We start from the raw sequence: 20,816 nt of genomic DNA on the forward strand, positions 1-20,816 counted from the left end.
TTAACACACTCTTTTAGCTTAGATAATTTAGAAGTTTCATCTGGTCTCATTGAGATATATAGTTGAGTATCATCAGTATAACAGTGGAAACTAATCCCGTATTTTCTAATAGTATTACCAAGGGGCAACATGTACAGTATATTGAAAATAGCAGAGGACCTAGGACAGATAGTGGCACTCCATATTTTACTGGTGATAAATGAGATGACTCCCCATTTAAATATAGTGGTAGCGATCGGACAGGTAGGATCTAAACCATCTTAGAGCCTGTCCTTGAATACCTGTATAGGTTTGTAATCGATCTATGAAGTTCTTCATACAGATAATCTTTTGCAGGAAGGAGCTCAATTGAGCAGACACAAACTTTTCAAAGGTTTAGACATAAATGGAAGATTTGAAATAGGCCTATAATTTGCCAGTTCACTAGGATCTAGTTTTGGTTTCTTAATAAGAAGCTTAATAGCTGCCAGCTTGAATGGTTTTGGGACGTGACCTAAAGATAATGACGAGTTAATAATATTGAGAAGTGTTTTTTCTGCTACAGGTCACAGCTCTTTCAGTAATTTAGTGGGTACAGGATCTAATAAACATGTTGTTGGGTTAGATGCAGTAATAAGTTTTAGATCTTCCTGTCCTATATTTGTAAAGCACTGCAGTTTATCTTTGGGTGCGATGGATGAAACTGAAGTGTTAGACGCTGTAGAATCTACATTCGCTATTGTATTTCTAATGTTATCTATTTTATCAGTGAAGAAATTCATAAAGTCATTACTATTAAATGTTGATGGAATATTTGAATCAGGTGGTGGTTGGTTATTTGTTAATTTAGCCACTGTGCTAAATAAAAACCTTGGATTGTTTTGGTTATTTTCAATGAGTTTGTGGATATGCTCTGCCCTGTCAGTTTTTAGAGCCTGTCTATCGCTGGACATACTGTTCTTCCACGCAATTCTAAAAACTTCCATGTTCGTTTTTCTCCATTTGCCTTCAAGACTAGTTTCTTTCTTGAGAGAGTGAGTATTACTGTTAAACCATGGCACGGTACGTTTTTCTCTAACCTTTTTCAATTTGATGGGGGCAACAGCTACTAATGTATTAGAGAAAATAGTGCCTATGTTGCCAGTCATTTCGTCTAGTTCATGTGTATTTTTGGGTACAAATAGCAGTTGAGATAAATCACACAGCATGCATGATACAAGAAAATGGTCAGTAACATCATAACATTGAGTTACGATATCTATATCAGTAAGATCGATTCCATGCGATGTAATTAAATCTAGTGAATGATTAAAACGATGAGTGGGGCCAGTGACATTTTGCTTGACTCCAAAAGAGTTTATTAGGTCAGTAAACGCAATTCCTAATGCATCATTTGTATTATCAATGTGAATATTAAAATCTCTCACAATTAGCGCTTAATCAACTGTAACCAAAAGGTCTGATTCTGTATACGGCCCCGGTGGTCTATACACAGTAGTAGAGCAAGAGATACAATAGATTTCTTTTGCATATCTGAGAGTATTTCGAATGAGTTGTAACGTGTATCCTGTTTTCTGGGTAACATTGAGAATATCACTATATATTGTTTCAACACCTCCCAATTTATATGTACAAATGTTAAAACAAATCCAAATGGCAGGTTTGTCATTGTCTCAGGGGAGAATTGGTAATACCACACTTCTCTTGGTTAATATTTATGCCCCTAATTGGGACAATGACAAGTTCTTTAAATATGTATTTTCTTCACTGCCAGATACAGTGCCTATAAAAAGTATTCATCCATTTTTTTTTTTTTTCCCACAGTCTCATGTTAAACTGATTTAAATAATTTCCCCCCCACATCAATCTACATGCCATACACCATAATGACAAAGGAAAAACAGATTTGTGACATCTTTGCAAATGTATTAAAATTAAAAAACTGAAATAAATACATTGCATAAGTATTCAATAATTTAAATTTAATTCAATTTAACTTAGTTGAAGCACCTTTTCAGTTTTATACATTTGGTAAGATGCAACAAGATTTGCACATCTGAATTTGACAATTATCTGCCAGTTTTTTTTTTTCTGCCAATGCAACATAGCATTCTCAACCACAGGGCTAGAACTTTCTTTTGAAAAATTGTCATATATGTGGTATTAATAAAATATTTGAAATTATGGCCTGTCTCTGGAAAAATCCAGTTATTTATCTAGTTAGCATTACTGTTGTGTATTTTACCTCACAGTACTTATTGGTATGGGCTCTGCCATTTATGGACATGGTTCGGCATGATTAATAATAGTTTTATGTAAATTACACTGATACCACTGCTGTCAGTGGACACACGTTGTGAATGCCATATCGATGTTTGTGCTCGTGGTTTGTCTGTCGTCTGTCTAAAATGCTTTTCTGCTCCTTCATCTGTACAGGTAATGGTAAAGCAAGATTAGTGTGTTTCACTGCGTATCGCATCACCAACAACACTACACTACTAGCGTACAGTATCTACAGAGGTCACAGCCAAGGAGCATGATGATATAATGTTAATGTTACCAAAAACACTGTGAACATCATCTTATGTGAGTGTACACCATCGAGACTCTTGACAAAACTAATTATTTCTGTAAAATAAATAAATAAATAATAATTAAATAAAAATCAACCAGTGAATGTTCATTTATATTATACTATATTTGCAATTCCATGTACAAAATAGCAAAAAGTGCAGTTTACATTCACATTGGCCTTTCAAATATGTGGACCTTTATTCATGAAAAAGTTCACTGGAAAAAGTACATTTGAAGTTGTCAGAGTCATTTCAAAATTATTACTTTCCGTCCATCTCCAAGCCGGTTGTTTTAATACAAACTGTAGTAAAGTAGCTTGACACTGATTAGTTTTATTAATTTAGCTGTTACACTGAATCGTCTTGTCTATATTGGAATACCAGCAATAATGAGAAATACTAATCCATTACAGAACAGAAATATATTTGCAGTTTATTAAGGTCAAGATAAATCCAGTGGAAAAAAGACAAACAAAATTAAATAATGCTGCATTCATAATTAAAAATTATGAACTTAAAATCTACCAGATTCAATTATATTTATTAACATCTAACATCTGAAAAACGTTGAAAATAGGTTTTCTGTGCAAATCGTTTACATTTCAAATGAAAATTAAAATTTCAACTTACAAATACTTGAATAAACACAATTTTAAAAATACACTCTAAAAATAGTTTTCTGAGTAAAGAATATGGATCAAGAAAGCTTCAGACCAAGGTCCCTTCTGCAGGCCCTCACAAAGGGTCTGTTGTCAATTTCTGAGCTGAGGGCACCACGGCGGTGCAGTTCAATACCCAGCCAGAGGGGCGCTATAGCTGTTCCTCACATTTCCAACATCCTCAACTCTCTAACTGCCACTTCTGGGACCGGGAATCATCACAGATCGCCATAGTAACATATCCTTTGATGCTGTGAGGGTCGGCAACAGCCAAACACTGGCCAACTGACACCTGGTATAGCCACTTATTATTCTGAGGGAACAAAAAATACATTATTTGCATTTTAAGCAGAGCAGCTAATGGGGCAGTTAGGCAGATCTAAACAACAGAGGCATATACAATAAGCATAAAGTATGTAAGACCACATATTGTATAATGTTTTAGAATACCATGTATGTATTTACATTTTTAGGACCTTCAATTTGTTATATTAATAACAAAATTGGCTTTATTAATAAAAAACAACATTGGTTGCAGCCCTTACACGAGGTAAAAGACATTAATGGGCAGATTTCTCACCCCCAGTGTCCACTGCTGAGATCCACCTGAGCCGTGACACTTCATGAGGCGCGGCGGGTCAGAAGAACGAATCTCAGACATGTCCAAACACAGCAGCCCGGCGAGAATCAACTCATGCTCCTCATCATATGCCCATTCCTCCAAAACAACACAAAAACACATAGATCAAAATTACAAAACATCTACACAGTACCAATCAGAAAACTTTACAAACAGGCTTTTCAGATATCTTTAGATATAATGATCCATTTCAGCCTGTTTCTTTTCAGACTCATCAAATATTAAAATGACCTACGTCTTACTATGGCATATAACAACAGTCACCAGTTTGTTAGCTGAGAAAAATAGCTTTTAAACTACAGCAACAAAAATTAAATTAAGTGTGGGGTCGATAAGATTTTTTACAACTTAATATTTTTAAGGTTCACACCAGTTCACACCTCTCATTGACACAAAATTTAATCTAAAACCAGTAAAAAAGTAATATTGTGAAACAATAATTTTTTTAATATTAAATATTACCTTAATACATTTAAAAATGTGATTTATTCCTGTCTTCCTTCAGAAATCATTTGAATATGCTGTACTGGTATTACTATCAAAACATTTCCTATTATTATTAATGTTGAAAACAGTTGTGCTGCTTAATATTTTTGTGGAAACTGATTTTTGATGAATAGAAAAACACCCATAATTTATATATATATATATATATATATATATATATATATATATAATGATTTATTATTATTATTATGAATATTATTTATTTATTTTTGAATTTTGAAATATAAATGCCTTTACTGTTACTTTTGATCAACTTAATGTCCTTGCTTAATAAAATTATTAATGACCCTAAACTTTAGAATGATAGTACGAGTAACGAATGAATACTGGTGCAAACTCCCCCAGTTTGCACCAGAGCTGCAAAAATAGCAAATCATCTGCAAATTTCACATAGCTGTGTATAATTTTCATAGAATGACAGAAGTTTGATAAACTGACCTGCTCAGGGTCCTGTGGGTCACAGTCTCTCACCACCACAGCACCCCCTTTCTGACTGGGACGCCCCTGTGCCACCAGACACTTGTCAGCCAGCAGATTACGCAACTGAAAGAGAACACACACACACAAATATTATTTTTTGGAAAAGCCTACTTAAAGAACCCATAATACATCATACTGTATGGTCTTGGCGAAAGCAATTCATTCATTAATATTTAATGACAGGTGTGCAAAAATGTTTATGTTTTCTTTTGGATTTGAAATAATGACTAACTTAAACCAACACTTACGAGTCCATTAATTACAGTACAAGGTAATAGCTAACAAACTTTAGGCTTAGAAAAATACAGAAAATCAGATGATATTCTAAACATTCTTATTTGCATGACACAAACATAATGCAAAAATAATGCAAACCGTCAGTGGACTTTATGAATCGTCTGACCAGGTACTGTTCAAGAGCTGCTCTACTGCCCTCACTGCCCTGTTGTTTATACAGACAGCTGTCTGTTCAATTCATACGACTCTATATTCACTTCTTCCACTTCAAATACAGTAGGAAAAGGCGATATTAAAATGCCACTCAAAAGAAAAATAGTGAGTTTATGTTGTGAGAGTCAAACCTAGGAAACAACAATATTCATGCAGTTCTTTATTGACCAACAGAGCTAAAGGATACGGTAAACATAAGGGTGGATGTGAGGTCTTACCCGACCCCGCTGCAGGACTTTGGGCCTCTTCAAACCCTTGTTGATAAGGACAGGATGCTGAGGCTTGTGTGGGGAGGAGACCTGCATTTCGGGGTAGATATTGTCCAGGTACCATTTGAAGGAGTGACACTGCAGACGCTTCCGAATAGCAACCCGCTCACTGATGTCACCATAGTTACGGTTCCTCAGCTCCGGGCGCAAGACAAAGTACTGCTCCTGATGTAAGCACACATATGCAATAGATTAATATTTAATTATTACATTTACTGAAAAAACGCATTTGCCAGACAAAACATTCCCACGAGTGAAAAGGATGTTTACACTGACTGTTGCAGTCCATTCCACACTCAAGCAAGTATTAGAGGAACAGTTCACCCATAAATAAAAATTGGCTTTAAATTTACTAATCCTCAGGTCATCCTAGAGCCAGAGGAGTTTGTTTCATCATGGGAACAGATTTGGAGAAATGTCGCATTACATCACTTGCTCTGAAGTGGATGGGTGATGTCAGAGTTCAAACAGCCAATAAAAACATTACAATGATCCACAAGTAATCCACACACATTTGGACGAACAATTAACATCCTGTCAAGTAAAAAGATGTGTGTTTATAATTAACAAATCCATCATTAAAGTATTTTAACTTGAAAATGCCACTTCTGGCCAAAATACAAGTCCATATTCCATAATAATACTCCCTGCAGTGAAAAAGTCCTCTCATAAATCAAAATCCATCAACATGTTTAGAACTGTTTTGGATTATTTTCACAGTAAATAGTGTTTCATGTGTGCATATTTATCTCTTGCAATGGTTTAAAGTTAAAAACGTATTAATGATGCAGATTTGTTTATTAAAAACACATTTTTTGTTTCACAAGATGTTAATTGATAGACTGAAGTCAAGTGGATTACTTGTGGATTATTGTGATGTGTTTAATCATTCTGATGGCACCCACTGATTTTTGATCTGCATCAGAGGATTCATTGTTAAACGTGATGTAATAGTGAATTTCTCCAAATCTGTTCCAGCAAAGAAACAAACTCATCTACATCTTGGATGGCCTGAGTAAATGTGTGGGTATAATCCTTTAAAGCCCCTGCTTACATACAGAGCTAAGGACAATTTAATAGTAACAACTACTTTTAAATACAAGGAAGCAATAAACCCTCATTCAAGTTAAGGTCTATCCTGTGGGTTCCTGGATCAAGTTTTGCTAATATATTATTTTTTTCTAAAGAAAGATAAACCTATATCGTTATGAAAGGCAAAATATTAAATGTCATGGATAAATTTTTACTGAGTAATCCACTATTTTGTAGATGGGGGTCAAAATGGCAAATTGGAGCCAAATTATAGGGGTGTAAAAAAGACTTTAAGATAGTAAGATAGTAGCAATCGTAATTTTATTTTTACACATTAGTTTTTTGACCACTGAAAATGTGAACAATTTAATGATTTGCTCATGGAGCAAAACTGAAATTCTGTTACCTCTGGAACTGAACTATATAGGGCCTTAAAAATGAAGATGACAAAAGGAAAAGACCAAAGATCTAAAAGGGCATTAAGAAAACTTTGATACTTCTTGAGTTACACGCATTCAAACTCTGGAGGAAAAACTTGTTCTTTTCCCCTCATTTTCCCCCATGGTCACCACTGGCACATAATGTCAATAAAGTAAACATAATTTAGTAGCAGACCTACCATTTTTTACACCCCTTTAATTTAGCTCTGAATCTCAGAAAATTGCCAGTTTAATATACAAACACACCTGTTGCTAATTAAGTGCAGCTCTGAACCACTAAATCAGGGATTCCTAAACTTTGTCAGGTCCCTATGACCTAAATTATTTACTAAATTAAGTACTTTCTAAAATTAAGTTTATATTTTAGTAATGTAATAAAGTAATGTAATATATATATATATATATATATATATATATATATATATATATATTTATTTTAAATTTTTTTTGCTAATATTTAAAAATTATTTCTTACTTTTTGTATTTTTATGATATGATATTCATTTTTCATTAGTTTTTGAACCACCTGCACACCTGCAGTTTCCTCATGTGCCATCAGGGCTTCGGAAATACCATACTGTGTCCCAATGTGCCTACTTGTACTACGTCGTTAAAGTTATGTACTCTTTTGTTGAAGAAAAAGTAAACACTTTTGAGTGTGTAGTAGAAAAGTTGAAAAGTTTTGGGACATATTATCACATCATACAATTGTGTTTTTATTGGACCGCCCAACCATACTGGAGAGAAATGAAGTAGCATGTGATCAACCAGCCTTGCCGTGGGTCTTTATGTGGAGATCTTTGCTCATTTTTTTTTTTGCATAATGATGCTTTTAAAAGATAACTGATAAATGGATGTTTATAAAAGTTCACGTTGTTGTAATTATTTTTACCAGATTAAATGTTAATTACTGATAACATTTACTGGGGTGGTGTTGGCGCAGTGGATAAGACACATGTCTTTGGTGTGAGAGACCCGGGTTCGAATCCACTGTGAGACACCAATGTGTCCCTGAGCAAGACACTTAACCCCTAGTTGCTCCAGAGGCGTGCGACCTCTGACATATATAGCAACTGTAAGTCACTTTGGATAAAATTGTCAGCTAAATGAATAAATACTAACTCAAACCCCTTTATCTAAACCTATGCTTTGGGACATACATATTCTAATCTCACATACTATTTAGGATGGATAGTATGAACATTGGGACGCAGGGCCAGTATTTTTATTTATCACTTGCAAAAGCACAAAGGAATTAAGAGGCAACATATTTTGCCTCTGCGGACTGCAGCTTTTAAACTAACACCACCAGGAGAAATAGTTAGCATATACATTCGGAGCAGACACTTTCACTCAGGTGAATTATGGGTTTTGCAGAGAAATTGATTATGCACTACTGACTACTGATGCAGGACCCTGTAAATTAATTCCAAAAGCTAAAAAGTCAGACAACCATCTAGACAGCATTTTTAGGCATCATAGGTATGATGATCCCAATGTCAAGTCTGCTCCAACAACTATAATGTACAATTTTGCTTAAAGGGTTATTTCACCCAAAAATGAAAATGATGTCATTAATGACTCCCCCTCATGACGTTCCAAACCCGTAAGACCTCCGTTTATCTTCTGAACACAGTTCAAGATATTTTAGATTTAGTCCGAGAGCTTTCTGTCCCTCCATTGAAAATGTATGTACGGTATACTTTGCCTGGTAATACCAAACTCTGCTTCTTCGCGTTGCTTCGTAGACAGAGTCTGGAAGGGCATAACTGACAAGCGTTTTCTTTCTCGTTGGGGGGGGGGGGGGGGGGGCACTTGTCTGAAGTTTAAAATCATTGGTTACCCGCAAGTCAATCACATAACATTTGACGTGTTGTTCGCCGGCTCAGCCGCCCAAAAACAAAGATAACATGTCAGCAGCGTTACTGCAGTCTTGTGAACGCACTTACATCAGACCCGGAAGAGAAGACAATGCTGAATAAAGTCGTAATTTTTTTTATTTTTGGACCAAAATTAATTTTCAATGCTTCAACAAATTCTAACTGACCCTCTGATGTCACATGGACTACTTTGATGATGTTTTTCTTACCTTTCTGGACATGGACAGTATACCGTACACACAGTTTCAATGGAGGGACTGAGAGCTCTTGGACTAAATCTAAAATATCTTAAAACTGTGTTCCAAAGATGAACGGAGGTCTTACGGGTTTGGAACGACATGAGGGTGAGTCATTAATGACATAATTTTCAACTAATTTTTTAAGATACTAATTTAGGCATCATGTATCCTTAGTAAATACAACAAATGTAGAATACACTGCAATGAGAGTAGTGAAAAACTGACATGGTGTTACTGTTGAGAACTCATAATGTATGAGGTATTCACAATGAAGTACACTTAAAGTACCTACAAAAAGGACATGCAAACAGCACGACAAGAAACAAATCCCACATTAGCTGCAAAACTATTTTAAACTATTTACACATCACTGAAGCAAAAAAGAGCAATAGAAAAAAGACTCAACAAATATTGCTGAGAAAGCAGCTGATACTGTTAAGCAGGATCTTGAGAATAGCCGGATGAAGCCGAGCTTTAATGTGTCTGGAACAGGTAATTACATTCTCCTCTAACTGGGTCAATTATCTCTTAGACAAGGAGGCAATTATGATGAGCCTTTGAAGTTCTGCAGGATGGCTGTAAAAGCTGTAAAATTCAAACACGCATGAAGAATTTCACACATCTCCATCATTTAATGAACCACACTGCACGTGTTGCCAACAGCAAAGAACAGCAGCACCACCGTGTCAATGTCCAACCAGACAAGAACAATCAATTTATTGAGTGCCCTTACAGAATTGGGTTCAGGGTGACAGTGGCGGCTCCTTGGGGGAGGCACAGCTTCCTCAAAATTTTGAGGTGAAAATGGGAGGAGGACGATTTAATGTTAATAAAAATTAACAATTCATTTCAGTTCATGTCTCAGAATTATTATTTTTTAATTTTTTTTTTTTTATTTCACAGCTGTAATACCATAACATGTTACTGAAGTTGGAAAGCTCCGCTATTCTATCGCGAATGTGCCAAATCTGCTGATGTAATTACAACCGCTAGGTGATAGAGAAGGGGAGGAGGAAAGACAAAATTAGCCAATCAGCATCGAGTGTTCACTTTCAGCGCTGAGGAGTGTTGAGAAGAGACGCCTCGCAAGGGAGACTAGCCTCCCTTCTGGTTTGTCAACCAATCATCATAGAGATGTAAATTACATGATATTAGTTTGAACATTTCATGCTGTGCTGATAATGTACGAAGTACTTATGAGTAGCGATATTGAATATTTGATCACCAACAGATTTACCAAGCTGTCATTCAAACAGAATATTTACAAATTAAAAATAAAGGGAGAACACACCTAAGCTGGATATAGGCTACAGCAGTCGGCTTAATTAGATCGCACAACAGGCAGCTCTCTTTTACATAGACTTTTAAGGAATGGATGTTTTTTTTTAAGTGACAGAAGTTATAGGTATATGAAGTTATATTATTTTGCTGTATGTGTGTTGTTTTCTTTGTGTGTTTTGACTAAAAGCAACCGAAAAGCCAATTTAAAGGGTTTAAGCAAAAAAAAAAAAAAAAAAAAAAAAAAAACAATATGTGACACCTGCCCTCATCTGTCTTTACAATGAAAATTTGTACTTTGTACTCTAAAAGAGATTTAGTGAAAATACAATACAATATTTATTTATAAAGCACATTTAAAACACAACCGAAGTTAACCAAAGTGCTAAACAGATTAGAATAAAACCTTAGAAATAATAATAAATAAAACAAGATTATCAAATTTAAAAATCACAATAAAATAAATAAATAAATAAATAAGAAAAATTGAACCAATGATCAATCAAAAGCTAGAAAGAATAAATATGTCTGTAGAATGGACTTAAAGGGGTCATGAACTGGGTTTTTTAATTATTTTATATTGTTGTCTGAGGTCCACTTACGACGTTTGTGTGGTTTTTATTTTATTAAACATCAAAATCAATAATAGGGTATTTTCTTCCCTGGATTTGAGGCCAAGAATCGCTTGGTTTTTATTGGCGTGCCGCATTGAAGACTTGGAAGTAAACACCCACAGCTATGACTGGATAATAGCTTTACATAATAAACTAACTACAAACTAACTTCATAGTTGGAGCCTTCTGTGACTTTGGTTAAACACAAACACATAATCAGGACATGTCAAGCGATTTTGAATAAAGCTATATTGAAAAAGTACAACATTTTTTTACTCACATAAGTGTGCTGCGCCATTTAATACAGACGGCAAGCATTGCTTTTTAATCTCATTCTTTCTGCAAATCCAGCATCGACCGTTGTCTTGTTTACAAAGAAATCCACGGTGAAATAAAGCGAACAAACGCTCATGTGAGCTGAAACTTCATTAAAAATAAAGTTCAACCATGCATTTCTAATATTTGAATCCAAAGGAAGGTTAATCAGTGACTGTGTTCTTCCATGACTAGGCACTGCACAATATTTTGTGGTTTTCAACGTCATGTTTATTGTTTGGTTGCTTGATCCGGTTTCACGACACTTATGTTATTTCCCTACTATGTCATGCACGAATCAGTGGCCAAGGCTGAAGAATTAGGAATTGATATGTTTCTCTGGAGGTGGTGTTTAGGCACATTCCAGGGACTGGCGTTCACTGGACCTGGTATCAATAAAAGCTTTTATTAGAGTAACAAAGACGCTTTCAGTTCTGAAATATACAGGACATTCTTTTAGTACAATAACCACATATATCAAAAGCTCAGGTAAAAGTTGATTTCTCAATTCATGACCCCTTTAAAAAGCAGAAATAGAGGGAGCTATTCTAATGTGAAGAAGAAGACTGTTCCAGAATATTCTGCAAAAGTGCAATCACCTTGTTTTTTTAAGTTTAGATCTAGGCACGATGAGCAGACAAAGATCACTGGACCTCAACATTCTTGAAGGGGTGTACGGACGGAGCAGTTTTGTCAAGTACTGGTGGGCCAAATTATTGAGGGCTTTAAAAACAAATAATAGAATTTTAAAATCAGTTCTATATTTGGTGGGTAACCAGTGCATTGGAGATAAAATAGGAGTTACTGGCTCATACTTGCGGGACCCAGAGAGTAGTCTAGCAGCTGCGATGACGCGGAGGAGACGAATTGTTGAATAAAGTTTTTTTTTGCGCACAAAAAGTATTCTAGTAGCTTTGGAAAATTATGGTTGAACCCCTGATGTCACATGGATTATTTTACAGATCTCCTTGCTACGTTTCTGGATGTTGATCATGTAAGGACCCTTGCTGTATATGGGAGGGTCAGAGAGCTGTCAGAATGCATCCAAAATAACTTACTTTGTGTTCCGATATGAACGGAGGTCTTACGGGTTTGGAACGACATGAGGGTGAATAATTAATGACAGAATCTTCTTTTTGGGTGAACTATCCGTTTTAAATCATCTAAAAATATCAAACATGTTCGATATCCCCCATCGGCTTGGAATCATAGTGTAGAAAATAAAGAAGCTAGAAGCTAACAGTTTCTACTACATACTGGTGCTACAATCATGTTTCTCACATTACAGCGCAATCTGTCTCTGCTAAAAGATAGAACAGTTAATAAGTATTATTTCCATCACACTTGGTATTTTATTATTATTATAGTATTAAGATATTGATCTCCACCTTATAGTCATCCATCCAGACATTGGCCAAACGCAGGGAATTGTGGGCCATTGTATCCTGACCTCCGGGTGACCCATAGGGCCGGCGCTTGCGGAAGATGTGCCCCACCCTGGAGCAGGGAACGATCAGTAACTGCCCTCCACACATCCAAATCTGATGGAAAAAATATTTGAAGTGAGAATATTTTTGGTTTCGCGAGATTAAACAAAAATGCTTAAACCAAGGGTTCCCACATTGTTAAGAACTTGTAATTGGATTCAATTACATTTTAAAATACTCTTTATCAGACTACAGCTACTTTTTAATTGATTACATTTTATTCTAACACAACAGGGATTCTCCCTTATTCCTCTTTTTCACCTTTTAAATGTTCCTTTCTAAAATAGCCTACCACTTATATATATATATATATATTCAGGAAGCATTTCAGTTTTGTGGACATTCACGCAAAGATCAGTCACTACTCAGGTAGCTGTAATTACACAGACAATTGAGAGGCCACAATGATTTACAAAAATCATTTTAATTTTAAGAAGTGTTTTCTCAACTTTTCAACATGGTATCAACTTCTGATGAATACATTAATTTGTATTTGAGTCAAGCTATCACTCAGTATAATTTAACCATGTATTACTGTGTCTTTGGAAGGCTTTTTTCTTTTAAACACATTAAAATGCACAAATTTAAGATTCAAGATTTTTATTCGTCACATAAATGGTTATATAGAGAATATATAACCAGCAGTGAAATGTAAGTCAGGTCCACTACATGTACAGTGCAGTTATTATAGAATACAAACACAGAGAATTATCCATAAATATAGGTATGGAAAAAGTATGATGAAAAAAAGAATAAGGTAAAATGCACAGGACAGTATACTGTAGACTTAATAAATATTAAGAAGAGCAGGAATGTACAAGACAAAAATTAAATGCAGGGATTCCCAAACTTTATTTTTTGTCAGCCGAATATCTTTCACCTAATAAATATTTTTGAATTCCCCCCTGAGATTTTAAGGTAAATAGAGTAATAATTAAATCACATTTGCATGTTCATGGTTCTCTGATGTTGGTTAGTGGTCACATGACATGAAGGTAAACATTAAACATGTGAACCCCCTGCAGTTCCTTCACAAGCCCCAGGTTATGAAACCTTGAGATAATGTAATGTTTAGTGCACTTCATTATATTAATAACAAGAAATCATTTTGCATTTTTATATCAATATGGTATGAGGTGATCCTATTTAAATCAATATGATAAACTAGGTGGTCAAAAGTAATCTTAAAGTATTCAAAAAGTAATCCGATTACATTACCTAAAATATGTAATGTGACAGATTACATTACTGACTACAATTTTTGTCATGTAATTTGGAATCAGTAATGGATTACAATTTTCAGCACACACACATACAACAGACTCCATACTTTAAATCACAGCCTTTAATTTGATCATCAAAATTTTATAAGATAAACTGTGGTTTCAGTTTTATTTAAATTTATTGTGCAGCCTCATATATGTATGTATATATATATATGTGTATGTATGTTTTTATATATATTCAATTCAACTAAATTAATTAATAACTTTTCATCAACACCAACAGCTCCCTCATGATCCCCCAGTCTGGAAAACCCTGGATTAAAATAAAAATAAATAAATAAAATAAAAATGATCAAGCAATCTTAAAGTATACACAGTTTTACCCGAAAAGATATTTCCAAGTTCTCGCCACCCCAGATGTCCATGCCGCGGTCATACTGACCAAGCTCATAAAAATACTTCCTGTCCATGGCGAACAGCCCACCTGCCATCGTGGGAGACCTGCAGAAAAACAAAACTGGAGTCATATCTCAGTTCACCACAGTGGGCTTGTGTGCACTACCTGCAAACGTATGAACAAACTGAACTGAATTTCTTTCACATGAGTCTAAAATGAAAGTTTTGCTTAACATTCACTAAATAAGTCCCATAGTTTCATTTGACTTCTCCATTATTCTAAAATCTGACAAATAGTGATGAAAAAAAGAATGAGCAGATGTGTCCAAACATTTATCAGGTCATGTAAATGTAAGGGGCAAAAGGGCAGACAACTCTGTGGTTTAAATTCTGTGCCAAGGATCCATCTGGGAGGATTGATTCCAAACAGGACAGTCTATGACTCCAGGGTTAAAGTGTTGGCCCTCAACCCCATCCATATATGCAGCTTCAGGGACAGGATATACAGTACTGTATTACATAGTGGTGTGCAGTGTGATCAAAATATTACATCCCATTTTGAATTTGTTAATAATTATATATATATATATATATATATATATATATAAAGTTAAAGAGCAGGTCATATGGGTTTTCAAAAAATATATTTTTTTACAGTTTGTAACGTAGCTATCCTTCAATGTAAACAGTCTGCAAAGTTGGTAATCAAAAAAGTGCATGAGAAAGATATTGTCTCTCCAAAAAGGTAATACATTTGCATAATCCCCACCTGCCCATGAAATACGAACACTCTGACCTGCCCATAAACACTTCTGCTAGCTAGTGTGTTTACATCAATTCACATCTGAGAATGAAATGCTTTGTTCTGTGGGTGACAACTGTTTCCACAAGAGCCGTGTTGTCAGCCTCACTGGGTATTCTAACACAGTTCCCACATGTGCACCTCAAATAAGTAAATAATAATAATATTGACTAAAACTGCTGTCACATCACGTAAAGTACCACATACATGGAAGAGACCTGCGCGGGATGGATTCTGTGCACAATGCGAGCAGCACTTCCTTTATTATCACTAAAAGCTGACATCTCAGTTAAACGCGATCTCATAAAGCTCAGTTATAACACAATGAATATACAAATCTTCCACAATGTCTACTCTTAATCTATGGTTAAAATGAGACGATTCTTGAGCACGCAATTTCTGCACTGCGGTGACAGGATTCTAACTTCATCACCTCTGATTGGCCATTGCGTTCCAGAAATCAACAGCTGAGTCTGTGATTGGCTACACAGGCTTGTTACGTTTCTAATTGAATCAGCGGTTTTGAATGAGTCATTTGATTTAATAAATCATTTATCAAATCAAGGGCTTGCTGCCACCTACTGGTCATCATTATAAACCCATGACAGGGTTAAACCACCCAAGAGTTGGGTTCTCCACAATCCAACGTGGAGAACCGTCGAGCTGGAAACGAGAGCGGGACCGAGCAAGTTTGAATGATTAATGCCTTTTAGATCTTTATTATTCCTGCTGTAACATTTTTTTTCATACATTGTTTATATTAAAATATGTTATGTAGGCAATAACTCAGTTTAATATTTTACTAATTTACTGAGGTGGCATCGTCTTTAACCAACAAAAATTATGATAATTTGGTGGATAATTTAAAAATGTTTGTTAATCACAGTAGGTTACATATTCATTCTGATGTAAAATTAACGGTGCCTGAGGGCGCTCTACAACCATCTTATCCGAGCTCAAAAAGCTGCTTGATATAGTGTCGATATAGTCCACTCAACTGCTATACACTATATAGGGATTAGTAATTGAGTAAACGAGTGAGCGATTTCGGACACAGTCTCGGCACAAAAGCACATTTAGTAAAATATTGTTCAATTATCAATAATAACCAAAATGCCTATATTTCAGGCCCATAAAGGAAAAAAAAGCTTATAAATAATAGATCATTTAATAAGGCAAAATTTGAATTAAATAAAAACCTTTTAAAAAATTACACAAATTTTGTAATCATTATGTAAAATTAGCTACAGGACCCACATACCATCGAACGAATCGTTTCTAAATCATTGAAAAATTATTCTGATTTAAAATGTATTTTCTGAGAAAATTACGTTTTCTGACCTTGGGTGCATTTAAACCTGTCGTAGGGAACTGCAAAACACAATATTAGGACACTTTAAAATACCATATGACTTGCTATTAAAAAAAAAAAAAAAAAGCTTTCAAAATGGCTAATTTCATAGAAAGCCCAGAAGTCTGCATCCTAGAATAATGTAACACTCTTGTAATACCTGATGGCTCCATCAGGGCTGCTGAGTTCAGACACGGGCACTGGATCCCATTTAAAGTGCAAGCCCCAGTTGAATCCACCGCGCACAATAGGAGAGGGGCTGTATACTAGTGTGTCTGCGCTGATGATGTCAATGACTGGACAAACCACGTTTTTTCTGTTTTCTTTAATGGGTGTGAGCAGAGGCTGGAGCCATGCCTCATTCACCTCACAGTGACTGTCCAGAAACACCAACACCTCACCTGAAAAAAATGAAGACAGTCTTACTGAAGGATATATACTAGGGGTGTAATGGTACGTGTATTCGTACCGGACCGTTTCGGTACAGGGCTTTCAGTACGTTGCACGTGTGCACCGAATGACCGAATGCAATGTTTTGTGTGCGGAACATAGGTACATTTTCGTGTTTCCACACGAACATATTAAGTGGCGGAAGTCTCCGCGTTCAGTGCAAATCCCGCCCTGCAGCTGATTCTAAAGTTTTCATTGGTCATGTCAATATGTCAATCACTGTACAGATTGCCCTACACCAGTGGTTCACAACCCGCAGCCCGCACGAATTCAAATGCGGCCCACCATATGCTGAACACAATAATAATAATAAAAAATAAAATTTCAGTTTTACAATTAATTTTATTTTTTACATTAATAAAAAAATGTAGGCTACTAAATAAATATAAGCTATAGCTTAATGTTTTTATGTGAAATTATTTTGTTTTTCATATATTATTTTCAGACATGAGCAGACTTACATAACATTACGCCTTTAATGAACACATACAAGCGCGCACTTTGGCAGAATTCAATTAAAATAGTCATCAACAGCCATTAGTTCAGGTAAAATGGAGCATCAGAAATGACAAATTTGTTTTTAAGGGAGAAAAAAAGAAATGTGGAGAATGCCAGCGAATTACCACATACAAACAAGAATAGTCGCAGTATCAGTAGTGAAGGAGAATTTTCAGTTTTGCCCCGCAACTCACTTGAAGAAGTTCAGGCAAACTGAAACACCATATACTACGTAGCAATCATCCTTAACTGAAGAAATGTGGCAAAACATCTCTGGAGAGAACCTCATATTATTAAATTCAAAAGTGCTTTCCATATTTTGGATCATAGGTTACATTTGTGAACGCACATTTTCTGCAATGTTGCGCGTCAAGTCATGCTCCCGTGTGCGTCTTACAGACTGCATCTTAAAGCCTCTTATACTTTCTGATTCCGCAAGTCCGCTATGGACCGCTAGGTAGGCGTGACGTAAAAATCATCCTCTGAGAGTGTGTGCCGAGGCTCTGAGCAGACGACCGCGCGGACAGGTGCGTGTGGTCAGTAGGCTTCAAAAGCACAACTGCAGATGTGCAGGCAGTGTGAAGAAGCCCATTGCTACTCGAACCTGTGCAATCCTTCAATAAAAGAATAATAATTCTGGGCAATTGTTTGTTCACATGTTTGTTGCAGAGCAGACCATCAGCGTACGCTTTCGGAAGTATAAATGGAAGAGGTCCGCGTCCGCGCTGGCCGTGTACGCGTCCGGATTGCTCAGGCCTTACAAGCGCAACTTCTTTGTGCTGTTAGTCCTTTTGAGCCAAATTTCACAAAATTGGTCAGCTCCTGACAACATCAGCATGCTTTATTTATGGGGAGTAGAATGATTTATTTATTTCAATGAATGTAATCGATTAGATGATATAATATTTACAAATCAGGTTGTTTCTTATTGGTGACATAATATGTAAATAATATGAGTGCGGCCCACAAGACTTGCACTTGGACCACAGTGCGGCCCGCTGAAAAAAAAGGTTGAGAACCACTGCCCTACACCAACACTGATCTCTAAACCTACCCGTCGTCACTGTAACCTTAACCAATGAAATCGACTGCAGCGCGTGATTTCCGCTGAATTGGTTTGAATTAAAAAAACTAATAATAATAAAAATAAAAAAAAATCACACACACGAGCGCTGTACACCAACATACACGGCATGCTTTAGCCCAGCCTCTCGCTAGCTAGCGTCATGGCCATAGACCGTAAATGGCCAATGCAGACAAGCACATAGACAGTATGGACAATCCGGAGCTTGAAGAGTCACCCATATCATTAAGTAGGGCTGGACGATTATGGCCTAAAAATCAAAACCTCGATTAATTGAACATTTTACCTCGATTACGATTAATGAACAATAATTTTGTTTCGGTTTTGTTTTTTTTGCCCTCATAGTCCACTGACAAGGTTTGTACTGTAAATATGATTGACTATCAGCAGTTATTTTATCTATGTTCTCAACATTTCTTACTAGGATTGGGTATCGTTTGAATTTTATAGATTACGATTCTTATCGATTCCTAGTTTCGATTCCAATAAGATAAAAAAATCAGACAAACATTCAAGTCAAACGTTTAGATGTCAATTTTTTTTACAAAGCATTCTGTTGCAGCTTAATAACATGAGCAAACATAAGCAGCCTACAAAACACTGCAAGAGGAATTTTGCCTGTGATTAAAAAAAAATACCATAGCAAAAACAACTAGATTAATATAAATTTAAAATATTAAAGTGTTAAAGACAAGTAATAAGATAGGTCAGTAATAAGAAAGGAACAAACAAATCAATAAGCAATAACATAAATAAATACAACTAAACTAAATTTCAGGTACAGAAACCGTAATTAAAAGTTTAAAAACACTGCATAGTTTTCTTTTTATAAATAAAATAAAGATTAATCAAGTAAAGTTATTAAATATATTCAGTCAAGATCAGTGAATGATTTTCTTTTGTTCTTTGATTAACATTAATGACAGGCAGCGCGTTTATTAGGCTGTTGTCTCTTTAAGCAAAAATACTGTACATGTGTGTTTTCTTTCTCATCTGTTTATGTTCACGTAAGACAAAAACGGCTGCGTTTATGATGATATACTAATGTAGTTTTCTGCTATAATATACATGCTATAATAAGTTTTGAGATTCTAAGCTACTTTAGTGATAAATCACTGGACAGCGCTGACAACTAGTTTCTGTGTTCCTCTGTGCGCGCGGTCTTCATAGCTACTGTTTATATGAGTGTTCGTGCCACAATGCAGCTGCGCGAACATGGTAGCTCGATATAAGAATACACATCCGTTCATCTAATCGCTTGAATGTCCAAACCATAAAACAAATACAACTGACAAAGTTTAGTGAAGACGCAAGGCTCACCGCTCGCGCACCATCACTATGTGTTGAACCGGCGTTCACCTCCGTGTTTTACTTTTATGAGAGCAGTCATGTGGCTACACACGCAGTAGTATGCTTTTAATGGGGAAGTGTTAACAGGATTAAAAAAACGAAATAACCGACATGGGAAAATTACGTCGGTTAGAGGTTATGGATTTCGGTTTTGATTATTTTTCGATTAATCGTCCATTAAGGTCTCCTGTCATAGTTATTTATTTATATTTTTCATTATATTTTATTATTTGATATTGGTTTGAGACTGAGAGTATTTTATTTAGTGGAGAACTTTGCAGCAGTATTTTATTTCTTATTCTATTTTTATTTTATATATATTTTATTATATTTTATTAAAAAGTGTTTAGGAAAAAAGTTTATAGTAATGAACAACCTGCAGTCTAATGTTTGCATTTCTTTTCCTTACTGTACCGAAAATTAACCGAACCGTGACTTTAAAACCGAGTACGTACCGAACCATGATTTTTGTGTACCGTTACACCCCTAATATATACAGGTGCTTGTCATATAATTAGAATATCATCAAAAAGTTTATTTCACTAATTCCTTTCAAAAAGTGAAACTTGTATATTATATTCATTCATTACACACAGACTGATTTATTTCAAATGTTTGTTTCTTTTATTTTTTATTATAACTGACAACTAAGAAAAATCCCAAATTCAGTATCTGAGAAAATTAGAATATTGTGAAAAGGTTCAATATTGAAGACACCTGGTGCCACACTCTAATCAGCTAATTAACTCCAAACACCTGCAAAGGCCTTTAAATGGTCTCTCAGTCTAGTTCTGTAGACTACACAATCATGGGGAAG

At 35.5% G+C, this 20,816-nt stretch overlaps 1 protein-coding gene across 1 annotated transcript in view; it reads right to left on the bottom strand.

Annotated features, from left to right (window-relative positions):
• Window positions 1–3,334: 3,334 nt before the first annotated feature.
• Window positions 3,335–20,816, bottom strand: part of LOC132124494 (polypeptide N-acetylgalactosaminyltransferase 11-like) — a 32,916-nt gene continuing 15,434 nt past the window's right edge. The window contains exons 6-12 of the mRNA XM_059535553.1: window positions 16,778–17,018; window positions 14,452–14,569; window positions 12,744–12,896; window positions 5,507–5,722; window positions 4,797–4,901; window positions 3,792–3,929; window positions 3,335–3,524 (exon numbers count right to left, since the gene is read on the bottom strand). Coding sequence (XP_059391536.1) covers window positions 3,393–3,524; window positions 3,792–3,929; window positions 4,797–4,901; window positions 5,507–5,722; window positions 12,744–12,896; window positions 14,452–14,569; window positions 16,778–17,018 — 1,103 coding nt within the window. The 3' untranslated portion in view covers window positions 3,335–3,392. The remainder of the gene's footprint in view (window positions 3,525–3,791; window positions 3,930–4,796; window positions 4,902–5,506; window positions 5,723–12,743; window positions 12,897–14,451; window positions 14,570–16,777; window positions 17,019–20,816) is intronic.

Source organism: Carassius carassius, chromosome 42 (genome assembly GCF_963082965.1).
Source record: "Carassius carassius chromosome 42, fCarCar2.1, whole genome shotgun sequence".
NCBI lineage: Eukaryota > Metazoa > Chordata > Actinopteri > Cypriniformes > Cyprinidae > Carassius > Carassius carassius.